This window comes from Myxine glutinosa, unplaced genomic scaffold (assembly GCF_964187855.1).
Source record: "Myxine glutinosa unplaced genomic scaffold, kmMyxGlut1.1 SCAFFOLD_1926, whole genome shotgun sequence".
Lineage (NCBI taxonomy): Eukaryota > Metazoa > Chordata > Myxini > Myxiniformes > Myxinidae > Myxine > Myxine glutinosa.
Genome location: NW_027618021.1, coordinates 1 through 19,302, shown reverse-complemented (window position 1 = coordinate 19,302; position 19,302 = coordinate 1). Strand labels below are relative to the sequence as shown.

Sequence of the window (19,302 nt, the reverse complement as noted above, 5' to 3'; positions counted from 1 at the left end):
TCTATTGGAATAATTAGACAATATAAACCGTTGCTGATCAAACAAACTTTTTTTTGTTTTAAGTCGAGGGTTAATAGCTCATTATAGCAAGTTGGGATTTCCAAAAACTTTGCACCAAGGAACCTGCATAACCAAGTGTGTACTAAATATTTCAAATACCTATTATGGAAGTTAATATTTTGTTATACGATGAGGGAAATTAATTTTTCGTTTGCATTGCCCTTCCCATGTTTTTCTCTGCCTCCTCTCATCTCCGCCTCCCTCCCATCTGTGCCTCCTCCCACCCCCTCCAATCTCTGCTTCCCCCCCCCCCCCCCACCCCAATCTCTGCCTCCGCATTCCCTTCCATCCTCCAATCCCTTACTCCTCCTCTGTCCTACCCCTTACTCCTCCTCTGTCCTACCCCTTACTGCTCCTTTGTCCTACCCCTTACTCCTCTGTCCTACCCCTTACTCCTCTGTCCTACCCCTTACTCCTCTGTCCTACCCCTTACTCCTCTGTCCTACCCCTTACTCCTCCTCTGTCCCACCCCTTACTCCTCCTTTGTCCTACCCCTTACTCCTCTGTCCTACCCCTTACTCCTCCTTTGTCCTACCCCCCTTACTCCTCCTCTGTCTTACCCCTCACTCCTCATTTGTCCTACCACTTGCTCCTCCTCTGTCCTACCCATTACTCTTCCTGTCCTACTACTTACTCCTCTGCCCTATCCCTTACTCCTCTGCCCTATCCCTTACTCTTCTGTCCTAACCCTTCCTCCTCTATCCTAACCCTTACTCCTCCTCTGTCCTACCACTTGCTCATCCTCTGCCTCCTACCCCTTGCTCCTCCTCTGTCCTACCCCTTGCTCCTCCTCTGTCCTACCCCTGACTCCTCCTCTGTACTACCCCTTGCTCCTCCTTAGTGCTACCACTTGCTCCTCTGCTGTCCTACCCCATGCTCCCCCTTTTCTCATTTTCTCCTTTTCCTCTTCTCTCCCTCTTATCTCTTCATTCCTCCTACCACCTCTTCCTCATCTCCCCATTTCCTATTTGAGCTTTTTAAGATTATTTTTGAGTGAATTTTCCAGCTAAATGTTGACTTCTCATGGCAGGATGTTGGCTGCCCAGCACACTTTAATCATGGAAATTTGATAAGCACATTTTTCTTTGAAATGAGTAGCCCATTGTGCACCAGTGCCCCCTTGCTAAATTCAATATTGCCTCTCCAATTGTGCTCGAGGAGGATGAGCACTTCCTGGCGGAAACGCATGTATAAATTGAAATTATGGCTAAATGCCAGTGTGACATCGCCACAACCTACAGTGTGGTCAAGCAGCAGACGAGACAGCAATGGATTTTATCAACCAATAGCTGCCGCCTATTTTGAGTGTTCATCCTTCATTAAGGGAAAAGAGGATCACAGAAATTTTGACAACTTGCATTGTTCTATGGATCCAACTTCTCCTTCTTTTGCTCTGACAAAGGACAAACACTCAAAACATCATCTGTGGTTAACAATCTCTTGTCGGCTTTCTGGGAATAAAACCCATTGTTTAACTTGTCTGCCAACACAGACCAAGACGAACCTCCATTCGGACTCGTTTTCCATTCTCCTTTTTTGTATACTTTCAGGCTCCTGAAGAAGCTTTCTTGTCTGAAATATTTTCCTTATTTTGCCAAACTCCTTGGGTTTTATTTTCTCTACTCCTCAGGTCATTCATGCACTGTTTGTGGTAAAACCATGCCCGTATAATTTATCAACAAGCTTTCGCACATTATGGAGTAACCGGCAGTTTCCAGTCATGCAACATTTTGTCATAAGGTATACCGCCCTTTATATGGAACAATATCCCTGCTGTCCCATCCAAGGTACACCACATGACCAAAAGTATGCGGACACCCAAACATCGAACATCTCATTCCAAAATCATGGGTATTAATATGGAGTTGGTCCCCCCATTGCTGCTATAACAGCCTCCACTCTTCTGGGAAGGCTTTCCACTATTTGTTGGAACGTTGCTGCGGAGATTTGCTTCCATTCAGCCACGAGCATTAGTGAGGTCGGGCACTGATGTTGGGCGATTAGGCCTGGCTCGCAGTCGGTGTTCTAATTCATCACAAAGGTGTTCGATGGGGTTGAGGTCAGGGCTCTGTGCAGGCCAGTCAAGTTCTTCCACACCGATCTTGACAAACCATTTCTGTATGGACCTCGCTTTGTGCACGGGGGCATTGTCATGCTGAAACAGGAAAGGGCCTTCCCCAAACTGTTGCCACAAAGTTGGAAGCACACAATCGTCTAGAATGTCATTGTATGCTGTAGCGTTAAGATTTCCCTTCACTGGAACTAAGGGGACTAGCCTGAACCATGAAAAACAGCCCCAGACTATTATTCCTCCTCCACCAAACTTTAACAGTTGGCACTATGCATTCTGACAGGTAGCGTTCTCCTGGCATCCGTCAAACCCAGATTAGTCAGTCGGACTGCCAGATGATGATGCATGATTCATTACTCCAGAGAACACGTTTCCACTGCTCGAGTCCAATGGCGGTGAGCTTTACACCACTCCAGCCGACGCTTGGCATTGCGCATGGGGATCTTAGGCTTGTGTGCGGCTGCTCGGCCATGGAAACCCATTTCATGAAGCTCCCGATGAACAGTTGTTGTGCTGACGTTGCTACCAGAGGGAGTTTGGAAATTGGTAGTGAGTGTTGCAACCGAGGACAGACGATTTTTACGTGCTACTCGTTTCAGCACTCGGCAGTCCCGTTCTGTGAGCTTGTGTGGTCTACCGCTTCGTGGCTGAGCTGTTGTTGCTCCTAGACGTTTCCCCTTCACAATAACATCACTTACAGTTGACCAGGGCAGCTCTAGCAGGGCAGAAATTTGATGAACTTACTTTTTTTCTTTTTTTTCTTTTTGTATACTGAATCAAGGCTCGTGAAAGAGCTGACAACCACGAGGGATAGACAGCACAGGGGGGACCACGAGGGAAAGACAGCACAGGGGGACCACGAGGGAAAGGAAAGGTGGGATTCAACATACTTGTTGGAAAGGTGGCATCCTATGACGGTGCCACATTGAAAGTCACTGAGCTCTTCAGTATGGCCCATTCTACTGCCAATGTTTGTCTATGTTGATTGCATGGCTGTGTGCTTGATTATATATACCTGTCAGAAATGGGTGGCGCTGAAACAGCCGAATCCACCAATTAGAAGGGGTGTCCACATACTTTTGGTCATGTAGTGTATCTTTCACAAACGGTTAGCTTTTGGACCATTACCAAATTCCAAATTCCTACCTCCTCATTTCTACATCGATCCTTGTGCTGTTGGGATTCAGCGAGTGATGTGGAGAGTGCGCAGGATCACTTGGATACCGTTATAGTTTATATGAAGGCTTAATACCCTCATTTAGGAGAGGCTCTTGCTCTACCTCATCTGCCGTGTTGGCGAAGGAATCTACCGGGGCTGTACACTTGGTGGTTACTATTGGGGGGGGGGGGGGAAGGAGGGATACTATTTGGGAAGGGGGGGTTTGGGAGGAGGGTGGGTCGGACCAAGGGAAATTTTCTTCGACAGTAGCTCAATAGCACAATGCATCTCACGTGCCCTTTTTCTCTCTATTTAACATCCCTAATAAAGAGATTGCTCAATATTGGTGTTCTGCAGGCACTTTTCCTGCCTATCATCCAAATACATGTGCCCAGGAGTGCCAGCTGTGATGAGCACACTCCTTGCCAACATCAATGCTTACTATGCACACACGACGGCCACCACCAATGTGTCCGCATCTGATCGTTTCGCTGCTTCAAACTTCGGCGTGAGTTTGAGTGGCTTCTCTATATTTAATGATACTTTACCTTCTCTTTTTCGGCACCATTCTTGCATTTTGAGCATTTGAACTTGCCTAATGTTACATGTCCCCCTCCCTGGTTTCATGCGTATTTAACTGCAGAAAGAGCGCTTTGTTCGCTTGCTGGACCAGCTACATAACTCACTCCGCATCGACCTCTCCATGTACCGCGTGAGTTAATCGAGATAGTTGGAATGCGGAACATCGTCTGAAAGATTCACATTTGTGCTCGCATCACTACCTGAGGACTGCTAGGCCATGTGCATGCTTCGAGGTTTTTCAAGTTGTTGAAAGTTGGAATGGGTGAGAGACTTGTGGTCCACATGTAATCAAAAAGCCATAGTATTTGTTTTGCTTTCTTCCAGAACAATTTCCCAGCAAGTAACCCAGAGCGGCTACAGGACCTGAAGTCGACTGTTGACTTGCTCACCAGCATCACATTCTTCAGAATGAAGGTTTTGGTCCAGATCTGGCATTATTTTGATGAACTTTTAAATTTATGAAGCGATGAATGACATGATCAATAAACACAACACATGATGTGGACCTGACAGGTTTTGGTGCTGTCACGATTTGTCATCAGGTGTGTAGTGTAACACTGCAGGTTCTGGAACTGGAACATCCCCTGGGTCGTAGGCCTTGGCTAACACTGAGCACACATCACCCCGCAGGTCCAAGAGTTGCAAAGCCCCCCTCGTGCAAGCATGGTTGTAAAGGACTGCGTAAAGGCCTGCCTGAACTCCACCTACGAATACATCTTCTCCAACTGCAATGAGCTCTACAGCCGTGAATACCAAAGCACTGATCCAGTAAGCTTTGTTCAACCTGGTCATCAATAATCCTTTAAACATGTACTGGGGACATTATTGGTGGTTACGTGGGTGATGTGAATATTTCTAATATGGCTCGTGACCTTTTTGGACAGGTGGTATGATTGTCCCAAACGACAAACAAAATCCTTGTGGGTTAGATCAGCACCATATGGGCGACAGGCTGAGGACATTAGATCATCTCATGAATGTGCTTCAGTATTGGAAGAGACGAATGCATTTTTCCTTTTTCAATCTTGTGGAACATTGAGATGTTTTAGATGTAATATTTTTCATCTTTTACAATTTTTTCCACCTTCCTTTATTATCCTTGATGGATGAGGTAATACAAACTTTCCTTCTTGAAATAATGCTGGTGTTGCTACTTGTGCGCTTGGAAAATTGAATACAAGACACAGCATATCCTTCCTGTTTGGCTTTGGCCGATTCATGCTCTTCAGAAAAGACGATTCTTGCAAGAACTTAGCCAGTGTATGATTCTATTTCTGAAGTTTGACAATATTCTTCACTGTCCAGCAAATTGAGCAGTCATTTCCTTCTGTTGACTTCCTCCAGCACGTACTTCCTACGCACATTAACTATTTTGTTTCACAGAACAAAAAGCAAGAGGTTCCGGTGGAAGAGCAGGGACCCAGCATCAAGAACTTGGAGTTTTGGCCAAAGCTCATAACGCTTATCGTGTCCATCATCGAGGAAGACAAGAACTCGTACACACCGGTTCTCAACCAGTGAGTTTATGCTGCTGGTAATAAACCATGGAAATGTCTTTGTCTCAAGAGGGCTACATAGATTGAAATGGTGGAAAGAATGTAAAAAATCAATTGGTTTATTCTCAATCAATATCTAAATATGAACTACTTAATACTTAAATTTCAATAAAATAATAATTTTAAAGATCGTGAAAAATAGTCAGGAAATTTAGCACAGCTGAAGCATGTATATCACCATAGAATGATCACCATAGAATGCAATCAGCATCGTACATAGCCATATTGGCAGCCTCCTCTTCACCCCAATACTGTACATGCCACGCCCACTCATGCTATACAGTCACGTGAAAAAGTAAGTACACCCCATGTAAAGTTTTGACTTTTTCAACGTATTTCAACATTCAGCTATTTGATTTTCATTTCAACAATATTGATAGATAAAGGTGATATAATATAACAAATATCATGAAACATTTGCATTTTGTTATGATGTGATGTGATGTGATGACGGGACGTGCGATTGTGATGTGATTGTGATCGTGTGACGAGTGATGGACGGGGAAGACTGAGAAAGACTTGGCTACCTCGGAGACATGCTGAATGGAGAAGGTGGATCAGACACGGCAACGGTTGCTGGAGTGAGATGTGCATGGAAGAAGTTTCGGGAACTGAGTGGCGTGCTGACGAGGAGGGGAGTGTCGTTGAAGCTGAAGGGAAAGGTGTATGCTGCATGTGTGAGAAGTGTTATTATTTATGGGAGCGAGACATGGGTCATGAATGTAGTGCAGCAACGAAGGCTGGAAAGGGTGGAAATGCGAATGGTTCGGTGGATGTGCGGAGTATCGTTGAGAGAGAGGAAGACAAATGATGAATTGCGAAAGATGATGGGAATAGAGCCTGTGATTGATGCTGTGAAGAGGAACAGGTTGAGATGGTTTGGTCATGTGTTGAGGAAGGATGAAAGAGACTGGTTGAGAAGAGTGATGGAAATGAATGTAGAAGGAAGTAGAGGACGGGGAAGACCGAGAAAGACTTGGCTAAAGATGGTGGAAGAAGAAATGCGGGCAAGGGGGTTAACAAGGAGAGATGCAGAAAATAGGGCAAAATGGAGAAGATTGTCATGGGGACCGCAAGGCTAACCCCCGCTCTAGCAGGGAAAATGGCCTTAAAATGCATGTTGTTGTATTTGCATTTTGTAGTCCATTGCATAATTTAAATAAACATAAATGCAAATTTCGCATGTGGAAAAAGTAAGTACACCCTTGGCTCTAATAGGTGGTATTGCCCCCTTTGGCAGAAAGAACCTCAAGTAGGCGTTTCTTATAACTGTCTACCAGTCTCTGACATCGACTGGGAGAAATTTTTGCCCACTCCTCCATGCAGAATTATTTCAGCTGTGCGATGTTTGAGGGGTTTCTTGCATGCACAGCTCGTTTCAAATCCCCCCACAACATCTCGATGGGATTTAGATCCGGGCTTTGACTTGGCCATTCCAGAACCCTCAATTTCTTTCTTTTTAGCCATTCCTTGGTGGATTTTCTGGTATATTTAGGGTCATTGTCATGTTGCAAGGTCCACCTTCGGTTGAGCTTCAACTTTCCGACAGATGGCCTCACATTATCCTCAAGCACCCTCTGGTACAATGAAGAATTCATAGTGGATTCTATGATGGTGAGCTGCCCAGGCCCTGATGCAGCAAAGCTGCCCCAAACCATAATATTTCCACCACCATGCTTTACAGTTGGCATCAGGTTCTTGTGGTCAAATGCTGTCTTTGGTTTTCGCCAAACATGTCTTCTGGTTCTGTGGCCAAATAGCTCTACCTTTGACTCATCTGTCCAGAGCAGATTGTTCCAGAAGTGCTGGTCTTTGCCTAGGTGTTCATTGGCAAACTTTATTCTTGTCCTGATGTTCTTTCTGGACAGCAACGGTTTCCACCTGGCACACCTCCCATGTAGATCAAATTTGTGCAGCCTCTTTCTAATGGTAGACTCGTGCACTTTGACATCAACAGTGGCAAGAGCTACCTGTAGGTCCCGTGATGACATTCTGGGGTTCTTAGAGACTTCTTTCAGCATCTTGCGGTCTGCTCTCGGGTTGAACTTGCTGGGGCGGCCTGGCCTGAACAAGTTGGCAGTTGTTTGGAATCTTCTCCACTTGTAGATGATCTTCCGGACAGTCGAATGATTGATTTCAAATTGTTTGGAGATCTTTTTAAATCCCTTCCCAGACTCGTAGGCATCTATAACCTTCTTTCTGAAGGCCTCAGATAGCTCTTTTGATCTAGGCATGGTGATGCCGCACACTTTAACAACAAAGAGCAAACCAAACTAAATGTCTGAGGTTTAAATAAGACAGGTTCCTCCAAGATCCTCTCTAACGATGTTCTAATCATTTGCACCTGAGCTGGTGCACCTGATTCTAATTTTAGGTATTTGAAGTAGTGATAAATGTAGGGGTGTACTTACTTTTTCCACATGCGAAATTTGCATTTGGGTTTATTTAAATTATACAATGGACTACAAAATGTAAATGTTTCATGATATTTGTTATATTATATCACCTTTATCTGTCAATATTGTTGAAATGAAGATCAAATAGCTGTATGGTGAAATATGTTGAAAAAGTCAAAACTTTACCAGGGGTGTACTTACTTTTTCACGTGACTGTATATGCATATATCACATGGTTCTTGGAAGTATTAAGCAGGCAATTTGTGTTCTACACTGTTCAAGTACATAATTACATTTTTTTTAAACATTTTGTATACAAGATCGAGGCTCGTGTAAGAGCTAACATTAATCACAAAAAAAAACGGACACATGAAACATACAATAAAGAGAGTGGGAGACAAGATGGGGAGAGAGAGGGAAGCACACAAGTACAACAGCAGAGAAAAGGGACATCGGGAGATCTGTGGGAGGGAGAGGGCTTGAGAAGGGGTGGGGGTGAGGGGGGTGGATGAGGTATATACAACACATGAACACGACTCTAGGACTTCCAGGAAAAGAAGTTGCTATTTCAAAAAAGTAGATCTGGGGTGAATTAACGGGGGTAGAAAAGATGATTTTTTATGGGGGAAGGTGAGAGATGGTGGTGAACAGCTGTTTTAAAGACCTGGATGGAGGAATGGGATTGAAGAGAGTGAGGGAGTTTGTTCCAGAGGCGGGAGAAAAGAGGAATGAAGGAGTGAAGCTGAGCAGAGAGTCTTGATTTTGACAATTTCACCAGAAGAGGGTTGCTGGCAGATCTTGTGCGACCTGTAGGACTATTTGGGCGACAGAGCACAGACAGAGCTGGGGGAGCAAGGCCGGAGAGGAGTCGGTAGAAGATAGCAAGGCCACCTACCTGCCTGCGGTGAGTGAGTGAAAGGCCCTCACAATCAGCTTCATCCCGGTAGATTCCAATGATTCTGAAAGCTTTGGTTTCTACAGCGTGAAACCGAGCTGGGTGTGAGGAAGGAGCACCGACCCAGAGGGGAGAACAGTATTCCATTGAGCTGCGGATGAAAGGCTTGTATGTGGTGAGGAGCTCAGGTGTGCCAAGGAAGGACTTCGCACGACGGAGGATGCCCAGTCGGCGACTGGCTTTAGAGGCCAGCTTGGAAATGTCGTTTTCCCAGGAAAGATCATGGCAGATAGTGAGACCCAAAAGCTTGAGCGACAGAACTTCTTGGAGAGGATTGTTGAGAAAGTAGATGGAAGGGTTGTCCAGTTGGTCTTTTCGGAGAGACATAGTAAAAGTGTGAGATTTGTCAGGATTGAAAGACATGTTCCACTTGTTTGACCAGTCTGTGATTTTGTCCAGGTCTGCAAATAAAGGTTAAAGAGGTTTAAAGGTGAATAAATTAATTGATTCTGGGTTTTACTTCCATTTTACCCAGTGTCTATTACATCACCCTGTCCAACACATTACATTAGCTATTTATACATGTTGTTTGTGTCCTTTATAACATCCTTCAAAACAGCAGGTTTTTTGTTTGTTTGACTACCAGGCCGGAAAACACAGTAAAATTATTATGTCGCTCCTCTCTGTGCTTGTGTGGTCGGGACGAATTCAGAGCCAAATTACAGTAAATAAGCAAACTTGTTTTCCTGTTCATGTTCAAAATATAACATTCAATTGAAATAAGTTGTTCCTTGATCATAAACTGACGATCATATACTGACAGACATCAACCAATTGCTTAACCTCGCTTTTTGCTTAACGTGCACGGGGTAAAAACGATTTCCCTGACACACGAACTTCTATACAGGAAGCAGCACGTACCATTTTTATTGTTTGTTATGATTCGGCTTGGGCCCGGTTTGACCCGCCAACCTCCCATATTCGGAGTGGATGCTCTGGCCATTATGCCACCTCGGATGGTTGTTTCATTATTGTTATTTCATCTCCTAAGATGCCTTCTATCGGCCCTTCAGGAAGAACAGCCTTCCTTTTTGGGAAATGGTGTTTTAACAATGGCTAATTGAGCAAAGGAATGACATAATCTGTGCAAACACCTCGGTGGTGTGGTTTTACTGTTTGATCTCCATTTGTGATGTTGTCAAATGTTTTTCTTGTTCCTGGATTGGCAAAGCAGCAAATAATCACAGACAGTTTGTTTGTTTCTTTGTTTTCTTTACAAGAGAAAGGTTTAATTCACAGTTGGATAACGGGGCAACAATTGGGGACAAACAGCAAATGAATTAATAAATAGGAAAGAGAATGAACGAACGAGAGATGGGAAGAGTGAGAGAGAAGGGGAGGAAACACTGAAATCCGCAGGTAAGAAGGTTGGGTTAGTGGGGATGGGTTAAATATTGTGGATCAGTATGGAGGATGGCACGAGGATGGTGGTACATTGCTTCTTTGAAGCCCTGGAAGGAAGAGTGGAAAGGAATGAATGACCTCTGGAAGGCAGTTCCAACGAAGTGAGGAACAATGGAGTTGAGGTGTTCAGTAAGCCTGGATTTTGGAGGTTTAACCAGTGGACGGTTACTGGAAGAATACGTGCGTCATGGAGGTTCCGTGGATTGTCGGAGGACTGAGAAAGCAGAGAGAGCTAGACCAAAGGAGGAAAAGCAAAAAGGAGAGGCCACAGAACCTGTCTGCAATGTTAAAGCAGTGGACCTTGGGCTTCGGCCTCATCGTGAGAAATGCCAATAATGTTGAGAGCTATAGATTCCACAAAATCCCAGATAGACCGATTTGATGCTGGGGCACCATCCCATAGGGGAGACCAGTACTCCATTGAGCTATTCACAAAGGCCTTTGTTTGTAGGCTAAGTAGTTTTGATTTTTCATGGGATGACTTGGAACAATGAAGGATGCCCAGTCTGCAGCTGACTTTAGAATTCAGCTTTTCTATGTGGTCAGCCCAGAATATGTCATGGTTGATGGTGAAGCCTAGAAGTTCAAGAGATAAACGTCTTCCAGTGGCCTGCCATGTAACTATGTGGGATCGTTTGATGATCCTTCTGGAGCGAAAGGGTGAGACTGAGAGTTTCACGGATTGAAGGACATGTTCCATAAATCAAACCAGCATCCAGGCAATTCCAGATTGACAGAGAGTGATGCAGCTGCAGTTTGCCTGTCAATGGGATGTGGGTAGTATATGACAGCTATCTGCAAAAAGGAAGAGAGGGATTACCAGAGCATTGCAGAGGTTATTCTGCACGAGTGCACTATATAATTCCAAACACATCACACTGCCCTGTAAACATGTAAATAATTCAGATATTATGCAAGGTTTATTAAGGACTAGCAAAGGTACATGACATTTCCCGGTAATGCTGTGTCCCTCCTCCCCTTCTCCACTACTTCCCATCCACCCCACTCTCTTCTCTCCTCTCTCCTCTCTCCTCTCTCTCCTCTCTCTTCCCCACTCCCCTCTCCTACCTCTCCCTCCCACCCTCCCCCCCCCCCCCCCCAATCTTAATCCATGTCAGCGATAGTGGAATTTCCACGTAATGTAAAGTGTGACTTCTAGACCTCAGCAATCCACCTCCTTTTTGGACCTCTTCCCTCTCCCCCTCAATCCCCACTCTGCCTCCACCACCTAATCAATTTCAAAGGGGTTCTATATAGTATTACAAAAGGTTTCCAAGTAGTTATGACGTAACTCCCCACTAATTCCCACTCCTATATCTCCTCCCCCCCCCCACCCCCCCATCCCAACCACCCCTCTTCCCTCCCCATTCTCACCTATTCCTCTCCCTTCCTTTCTTGTCCCCCTCCCCACCTCTCCCGCTCCCTACTCTTCCCCCTCCTTTCTCAATGGCCAGCCTGGAAGAGCTTTCAAAGAGGTCCTATATAGTAACTATATAGTCCTATATACATAGGTCCTATATACGTATGCATGTAACACGTTATTTTGTTGTTGTTTTTTGGCATCGCTCAATTTTGCCAATACGGAATCTCAAAGACCAATTGGCCTTTCAATATGTTATTGCATCATAATAGTGTACAGTGTCTGTGCTGATGTTGTGCATCTGCTATTTGATTTGTTTCCTTGACCTTCTTTTCTCGGATTGTGACCTAATTACCAAAAATCACCTTTTTGATCATGACTTGAATAGTTTTCCTCTGATTTTCACAATGCTGCTTTTTTACATTGATTGTACATGGGGACACATTTTCTTATTTTACACTCTAACCCTAAATGTTGAAGGTCAAGGTCATATGGTGGTTCGAAAACAATATGCCGTCATTGGATCGCAGTCCAAGAGTAAGTCACGGGCAATCACTAAGGGTAAGCCTGGGAGAGGGGGTGGAGGCATACCCTTGGCGATCGCTTTGTGATCACAAATATCTAGTTTAATTTGGGATAATAAACAAATTACAAGTACCTCTTTTCTTCTTCTTGATTAACAGTTTGTTCTGAATTTAAAAAATAATTCATACGTCTTGTCCATTTGCACCAAAATAAAAGGGTTTTTTTTTTCTTCATCATGCAATGTTTCTGTGATCATACATTGTTTACAATCTCTCTCATTTTGTGGGGTAGTGTTTGTTGCTTTTGAGCCATGAGGAGGTTTTGTAGGCAACAGAACATTCTCGAGCACATTCTTCGAGGCATTTTGTAAGTAGAGCATTACAAATTTGACCCAAGATGAATCTGATCCCGTGTTGCCAACAACCACCAACCGAAGGATTGTGCTGGGTGACAACATAATGGTTCACCTGAGTGTAAATGCGAGTCATCTACCTCATGCATACGCAAAGGGAATTGATCAAATTGTTCGCAGTCAGTAAGCGCGAGACCAATGTGACATTTGATCTCTAACAATTATACTTTCACAATGATCTGAGAATTCAGTTTTCATGCTGACATTTCTTTCAATACCTACAATGAAGGCACTGATGTCATGCATGATCACATGTGCTAAAGGAGTTTTCTTTATTTTTTCAGCGGTTGAAAACTGACCGTCAAAAGTTTTTTTGTTTTTTTAAAATCCTAACCATAGAGTCTATAATTATTATCATCTAGACAAAAATATCGTTTGTTTTTGTACCCTTTTTGCAGAAAATTTGGTGTCTTGAAATTAGTTCGATTCTTTTATTGTACAATTACCGGGTGTCATGGTTTAACGTCATCCCGGTTAACGTCGTTTCATTCCAACATCTGTAATAATTATATACCAAGGCTTCAAAGAACATCGTCATTATTTATCCATGACTTGCTATATTACATCGTCAAGATGAATTTATTTCTTACGAGATAAATTTATCCATTCAACGTCGTTTCACTTAACGCCGTGGTTTTTCAAGAACTTAACCACGATGTTAACCAAGGACCAAGTGTACTTTCATTACTTAGGAATGCCCCTTATATTTGCCGATACTAAAAGATGGTGCTTGATTTAGATATCACTGACTGGGGATGGTTTACTCATTCGATTTTTCAGCTCATTTTCACCAGGTTTCATGGAATAAAGAAATGGACTTTAGTGAACATGATCAATGTTTGCGATATTTATTTATTTATTTATTGCATATTAAAAGCCCTGTGTGCATGCAGGTTTCCGCAGGAGCTCATTGTCGGTAAGATCAGCGCAGAGGTGATGTGGAATGCCTTTTCACAGGACATGAAGTATGCTTTGGAAGGTAAATGCAGTGTTTTGTGACCGTTCTGATTGTTTGTGGCGCTACTACATTTTGGTAAAAGCAATATATTGTCGCGTGACTACCCTTGGTGAACATCTTAGGGTAGCACTGATGACCAAACGAGCTGTTACTCCAAGGTGTTCAGTTCAAATGGCGGACAATACACATGGGGAAACAAGAGGGAGGGGGAGAAACCGGAGCGCTTACCTTTCGGATCCCACCGGCAGTCCTCAAACCTGCAAAAAAAATAACGAAAACGAAAACGGATTTAAAATGTACAAAAACAACAGGTTTATTTAAATAAATACCGGTACAAAGAAACGCACGATAAACTAAATTCCTAACTTGAGGGACCCTCCACACAAGACCCAAACACGGACAAAGGGAAATATAATTATGTAAAAATAAATGGTGTCATCTTAATTGCACTTAGCTCACTCGACCGGTGCGTCTCGTCAAGACTCGTCCAGGCCCCGAGCGCGCAGTCTGGATGCGGCTCTGGTGTTGGCGGGAAATCCGCTCGCTCCCGCGCTGCTAGGCCTCAGTACGCCCACGTTCACTAGACCGTGCCCGTTGGCGCGAAAAAGGCCTTCCGCGCGAATCAAACGGGCCACGTGCATCCCTCTCTTCTACACCGTGCTCGTCCACCCATCCTCTGCACGGAAAACCGCAGTCCCCGAGTCACGGCTGTGCCTCTGTACGACCACCAGCAAGATGTCCAAACACGGCCACTCGTGACGGCGCCCAAATCGGAAGGGGCAAGAGCGGCAACAACTACCCTTCACTTTCATCTCCAGAACGACAAGGCACACGAGAGGGAAACATCGGTCAGAGCGAGAGTTAAGGAGAAGAGAGAAGAAGAGAATGTCCGCTCGCAGCGAGGAGCCAAGGAGAAGAGGGGAGAATGTCCGCTCAGAGTAAGAAGCCAAGAAGAAGCGAGAGAAAATGTCCGCCAGCACGTTTCTTCATCGTCCAGGCTCACGTCATCTGGGGTGTTTCGCCAATCAGCGAGTCGCTCCCCACCAGTCCTTCCCTGCAATCAAAACCCCACCCCATCACGGCTCCTCGGGACGTGGCCTCGGCCTGCCCGACCTGTGCGCTTCCCAAGTCGGGGTTGTCAGTGGTAGGGCTTGATGCATGACTTCTGATTAGCTTTTTAATTAGTGAGTTTAAATGCGGGCGATTGCGTGGCTTGGCTATGTGTCTATGGTGTGGTGGCAAAAAGGACATAGGAAATAAATTACAGAGGTAATGACGTACAAGGGATAAATTGCCCATAATCCCTGAGCTAATTAACATACCCCACTCCTCATAATGGGGACGAAGATACACTTAATCTGAAGACACGGTCTACCGGATCCCTACTTATAGTACATCGAGGTGGTTCTTATTCTTCACGACAATCGGAGCATGCTAATCTATACAAATCTACCTGGACTAAAGTATCCCTACCCCCTACAAACATAACAGTATTATGTCGTATGGTGCCTCTGCTTAACTGCACGTCTTACAGGTTCTGCGTTGGTTTTCTTTGTGACTGTGACAGTGCATGTTTATGTCCAGTATGAACAAAGCGTTTCCACATGGAAAGCGGGGTCCACCACTATAGATACATTTGTGCTGTTTGGTTGAGCTCGTCTTTTGAGTTTGTCCAACCTTTTGACACGTGCACAACTTAATGCATTAGAACTCGACATTTCTTTCATTATGGCACTCGAACACCAACTGATGTGTTTATCCTTGTACTGTCAGTGGGTAGCCTGGATCTCTTGATGGGGTATTGAATTGAACTCTCATGCAAACTAATTCGAAGAACAGGGAGGGGTCTTGGGGTTTTCTCTGTTGGATGATTACCTCTTATAGATGTTATATACTCTGTTGCTGCCTGGTTCAGATCAGATTGTCTCTTGATTTGCAAGGCTTGATTTGTAAACTCAAATAAACTTCTCCCTGGATTAATTTAAAATTACAAAATGTGTGCAACATGTACATACATACATACATACATACATACATACATACATGCTGTTACGGTGTTGGCACATGCACCGGGCTCACAAGGTGTGTACCCTCCACCACTACTGACCCTGAGGCCACCAGGCCATGGATACCTCCGTGGCCCGATGGGTTGTCTTTTCACAACCGTGAATGCCAGTTGGGATAATTAGGTCTAACAGGGTTTTTTTCACCTCGTAACTCGTGTTACCTATTGGTGACCTAATGACCTCCAAGAAGGTCCGTGCCATCAACGTGCACCCTAATACTGATTATGGCCAAGCGGAGCTGTGGTGTTGCGGCGTTAGCTAATCATGACCGAAGCGAAACAATGGAGCAAAAACTTCCTGCCTATGTTCACTGTGTACATGCTATGCCAGACCAGTGAAGGAAGGGACAACCGAGGCAGATTTGAAATGTAACAATTGTTTATTTACATAGGCAGGCAATTATCAACCTCATATTTACAAGCAAGCAATAGCCATCTTTATTTACACAGGCAGGCAACCAACAAAGCACGTATCTACAAGCGAAAAAAAAAAAGAAAGGCAAAGACCTGGAAGAGCAGACTTAACCCTCATTTGCATTTCCCTCTTATACAGACATACTTACATGAAGGACATGGTACCATCACTGATCCAGAAAGAAGAGATGAGAGGAACAGAAAGAGGCAGTTCGGAGCATTGGTTCGACTCCTCACGCAAACAAGCGGGGATGCTTAGGGCCAAAATATTGAGAGGGGAGGGTTAGGAGGTGAGCATTTGGATGATGGAGTGTCAATGTGGTGAAGGAAGCATGTGGTATGAATGAGAATATATGGAGCTGCATGATACATCAGGGACTTCACCACACCCTTGGCTCATGGGCCGCTTGCCTGCATCCCTCGCGTGCCTGCTCCTGCACCTCGTACCAGTGCAGCCAGGTCCAGCGTGATCCGTGCTCCAGCAGACAATCTACCAAGCAGGCAGTCTGAGATGTATTCGCGACCCTGGTTTCTGAGATGTATTCGCGCCCCTGGTGCATTGGCAACAGCCACAAACGGAGCCCAGTCCTTGCCTTTATATGCATCACGCCTGGCATTGCTTCAAGGAAGCAAACTTCACACAAGCATCTTTTCCCATTGCGTCTGATGGGGGTGGGTGCAGCTATGGGGGTTGTGGTAAATCCCCACATCATTACACCTGATTGCCAAGTCCCGCCCCTCATGCACCCAGCCGTGAAGGAGTGCCCCCCACTTCCAACCTTGCGCAAAAATATCAAATAGCCCGGCGTTCACTGGTGATTTGCCAAACATTTTTTGCATTTCAATGTTCCTTGTACCGTGCATGTTTTGAGAAGCAATGTCCTGTGTGAGAAATGTAAGATGCAGGGACGGAAGAATGTGGGAAGGTAACTTGACCTGTCCAAAGGATTAATTGTCTGATGGTGAGGGATTTGTTCACCTGTACAGGTTCCGATGGAGGTTGGTGTTGAATTGGAGACCAATTGAGTAAAGGATGGACAGACGGACGAATAGATGGCCGAATATGAATGATAAAAGAATGAGTGGTCGGAATGGTGAGGCATGGATGAACAGATGGAATGAATGTGAAGGAATAACTAAATGAGGATTTCAAATGGACCAAAGGACGAGAAGGAAAGACCAATGATCAAAAGACCCGAAAATACTCGTATCCGGATCTTCACCAAAATTGAATAGACCCAACCTGTCTACCAAGTTTTGTCCAAATCCGTGCATAAGCTTTTGATATATCATCTTCACAAACAAACAAACAGACATACAGGGGTGAAAACATAACCTCTGTCCACTTTCGGTGGTGGAGGTAACAAGACCCAATCACGTCTCTTACCCGTAATTGGAGGGAATGACCAATCAGCTCTCACCTAATCAATTACCGCAGGTGGCTTGGATTATAAATAAGTTGACTCCTCCAATGCTCTTATAGCCAAATAAAGCTGCATAAAGCAACCAATAAAAGCTACATGAGGTAAGCTCTTTGCCGTTTCAAACCATACCCAGGGTCCTCTACAGCTGCAGACATTCATAAGTAGCACATGCATGAGAATCCCAATTCTACAGACCCCCTTCAGCCGCCAGACCGGTTTCATCACTTGCGATCAAATGCACCTATTTCTTTAACAAAATATTATTTCAGCGCCAAATGCACCTATTTCTTTTACAATGTATAGTCCCAACTGTCCCAATCTTGTTTATATTCCAGTTATTTTATATCAATGCCGATTAATGGTTATTGATGAGCAATCAGGCTTTTACACCAAGTCGATGCAAATTGGTAAATGTTGTAACTTTAACGTTGTGATGTTGTAGAAAACTGATGGAGTGGCAGTCATTTCACTCTGTCCTTTGCTTTATCAGAGCATGACAAACATCGACTGTGCAAAAGTGCAGACTATATGAACCTGCACTTTAAGGTGAAATGGCTGCACAACGAGTATGTGCGTGGCCTGCCCGCGTTTGAAGGAGGGGTGCCAGACTATCCTGCGTAAGTTTTGTTCTCTATTGATACTAATGTATTGTGTTATGTTCTTTGTGGTTTCTCCACTTGCACATTGTGGTGTATAAACATACGAGTGTTTCCTTATTGCTCCAGTTTCAGTTGAGGCTTTTATTCAGTATATTCAACCATAACTTTCAAACAGGAATCCATTTGGAATATGACTTTCAATCTTGATAAATCTGACTCTCTCTCTCTCTCTCTCTCTCTCTCTCTCTCTCTCTCTCTCTCTCTCTCTCTCTCTCTGTCGCTCTCTCGCTGCTCTCGTCGCTCTCTCGCTCTCTCTCTCTCTCTCCCAAAAGGACTGTACAGCAAACAATCCTATCTACTTTCTTGACAATCCTCTTGAGGATGTTCAGTTACTCAAGCTCCTGGGTCTGACTAACAACCATGACCTTTCTTGGGCAGTTGACATTTTAAAGTTGGCCTCCAAAGCCCAAGCCAAAGTCCTTCCTTGGCACACCTGCACTCCTGCCCACCTACAAGGCCTTCATCCACAGATTGATTGAGTACTACTCTTCCCCTCTGGGCTGGCACCCCCTGCCTCACACATTCCTCAGCTTGAAGCCTTGGAAACCAAGGCCTTCAAGATCATTGGAATCTCCCATGTTGAAGCTGAGTCTATGTGCCGATCACTTTCCCATCACAGACAGGTCAGTGGTCTCTCTGTCTTCTACTGCCGCCACTCTGGTCTTGCACCCTCTGCTCTTTCTGTGTTTCCCCCACGCCAGGTTTCTGCAGGGTGTAAATGGTCCACCATCAACCCCTTACGGTGAAATGCCCAAAATCCAGAATCACGTCTCGCCTCCACTCATTCCTCTTTTCCCCACCTGTGGAAACAACCTCCACATTCTCTTCAATCTCATTCTTCCTTCCAGGTCTTCAACACAGCTGGTCAACACCATCTTAGATTATCCCCCATCCATAACTATGATATTTTCTACTCCCATTAACCCCCTGACCCCCAACCCCCACCTTTCCAAATTTCCAGCTTTTCCTTCATGGGAGTTTTTCTGTCTCCACACTGTCCACGTGCATGCTCTTCTACCCTTCTTTCCTCCACACATCCCATAATTTGTCAAAGTGCCCCTCTATTTTATCTGTCAAACCTGCAGTTGGTCTTTTTCCCATCTTTCTCTCTTTCTCTTTCTCTTTCTCTTTCTCTTCTCTTCTCTTTCTCTCTCTCTCTCTTTCTCTTTCTCTCTCTCTCTCTCTCTTTCTCTCTCTCTTTCTCTCTCTCTCTCTCTCTCTCTCTGTCTTTTTCTCTTTCTCTTTCTCTCTCTCTCTCTCTCCTCTCTCTCTCTCTCTCTCTCTCTCTCTCTCTCTCTCCTC

At 44.6% G+C, this 19,302-nt stretch overlaps 1 protein-coding gene across 1 annotated transcript in view; it reads left to right on the top strand.

Annotated features, from left to right (window-relative positions):
• LOC137421895 (protein unc-13 homolog A) overlaps nt 1–17,962 on the top strand; it is a 63,737-nt gene extending 45,775 nt beyond the window's left edge. The window contains exons 10-16 of the mRNA XM_078769281.1: nt 3,648–3,798; nt 3,934–4,002; nt 4,197–4,286; nt 4,503–4,640; nt 5,256–5,389; nt 13,374–13,459; nt 17,832–17,962. Coding sequence (XP_078625407.1) covers nt 3,648–3,798; nt 3,934–4,002; nt 4,197–4,286; nt 4,503–4,640; nt 5,256–5,389; nt 13,374–13,459; nt 17,832–17,962 — 799 coding nt within the window. The remainder of the gene's footprint in view (nt 1–3,647; nt 3,799–3,933; nt 4,003–4,196; nt 4,287–4,502; nt 4,641–5,255; nt 5,390–13,373; nt 13,460–17,831) is intronic.
• Nucleotides 17,963–19,302: the final 1,340 nt, after the last annotated feature.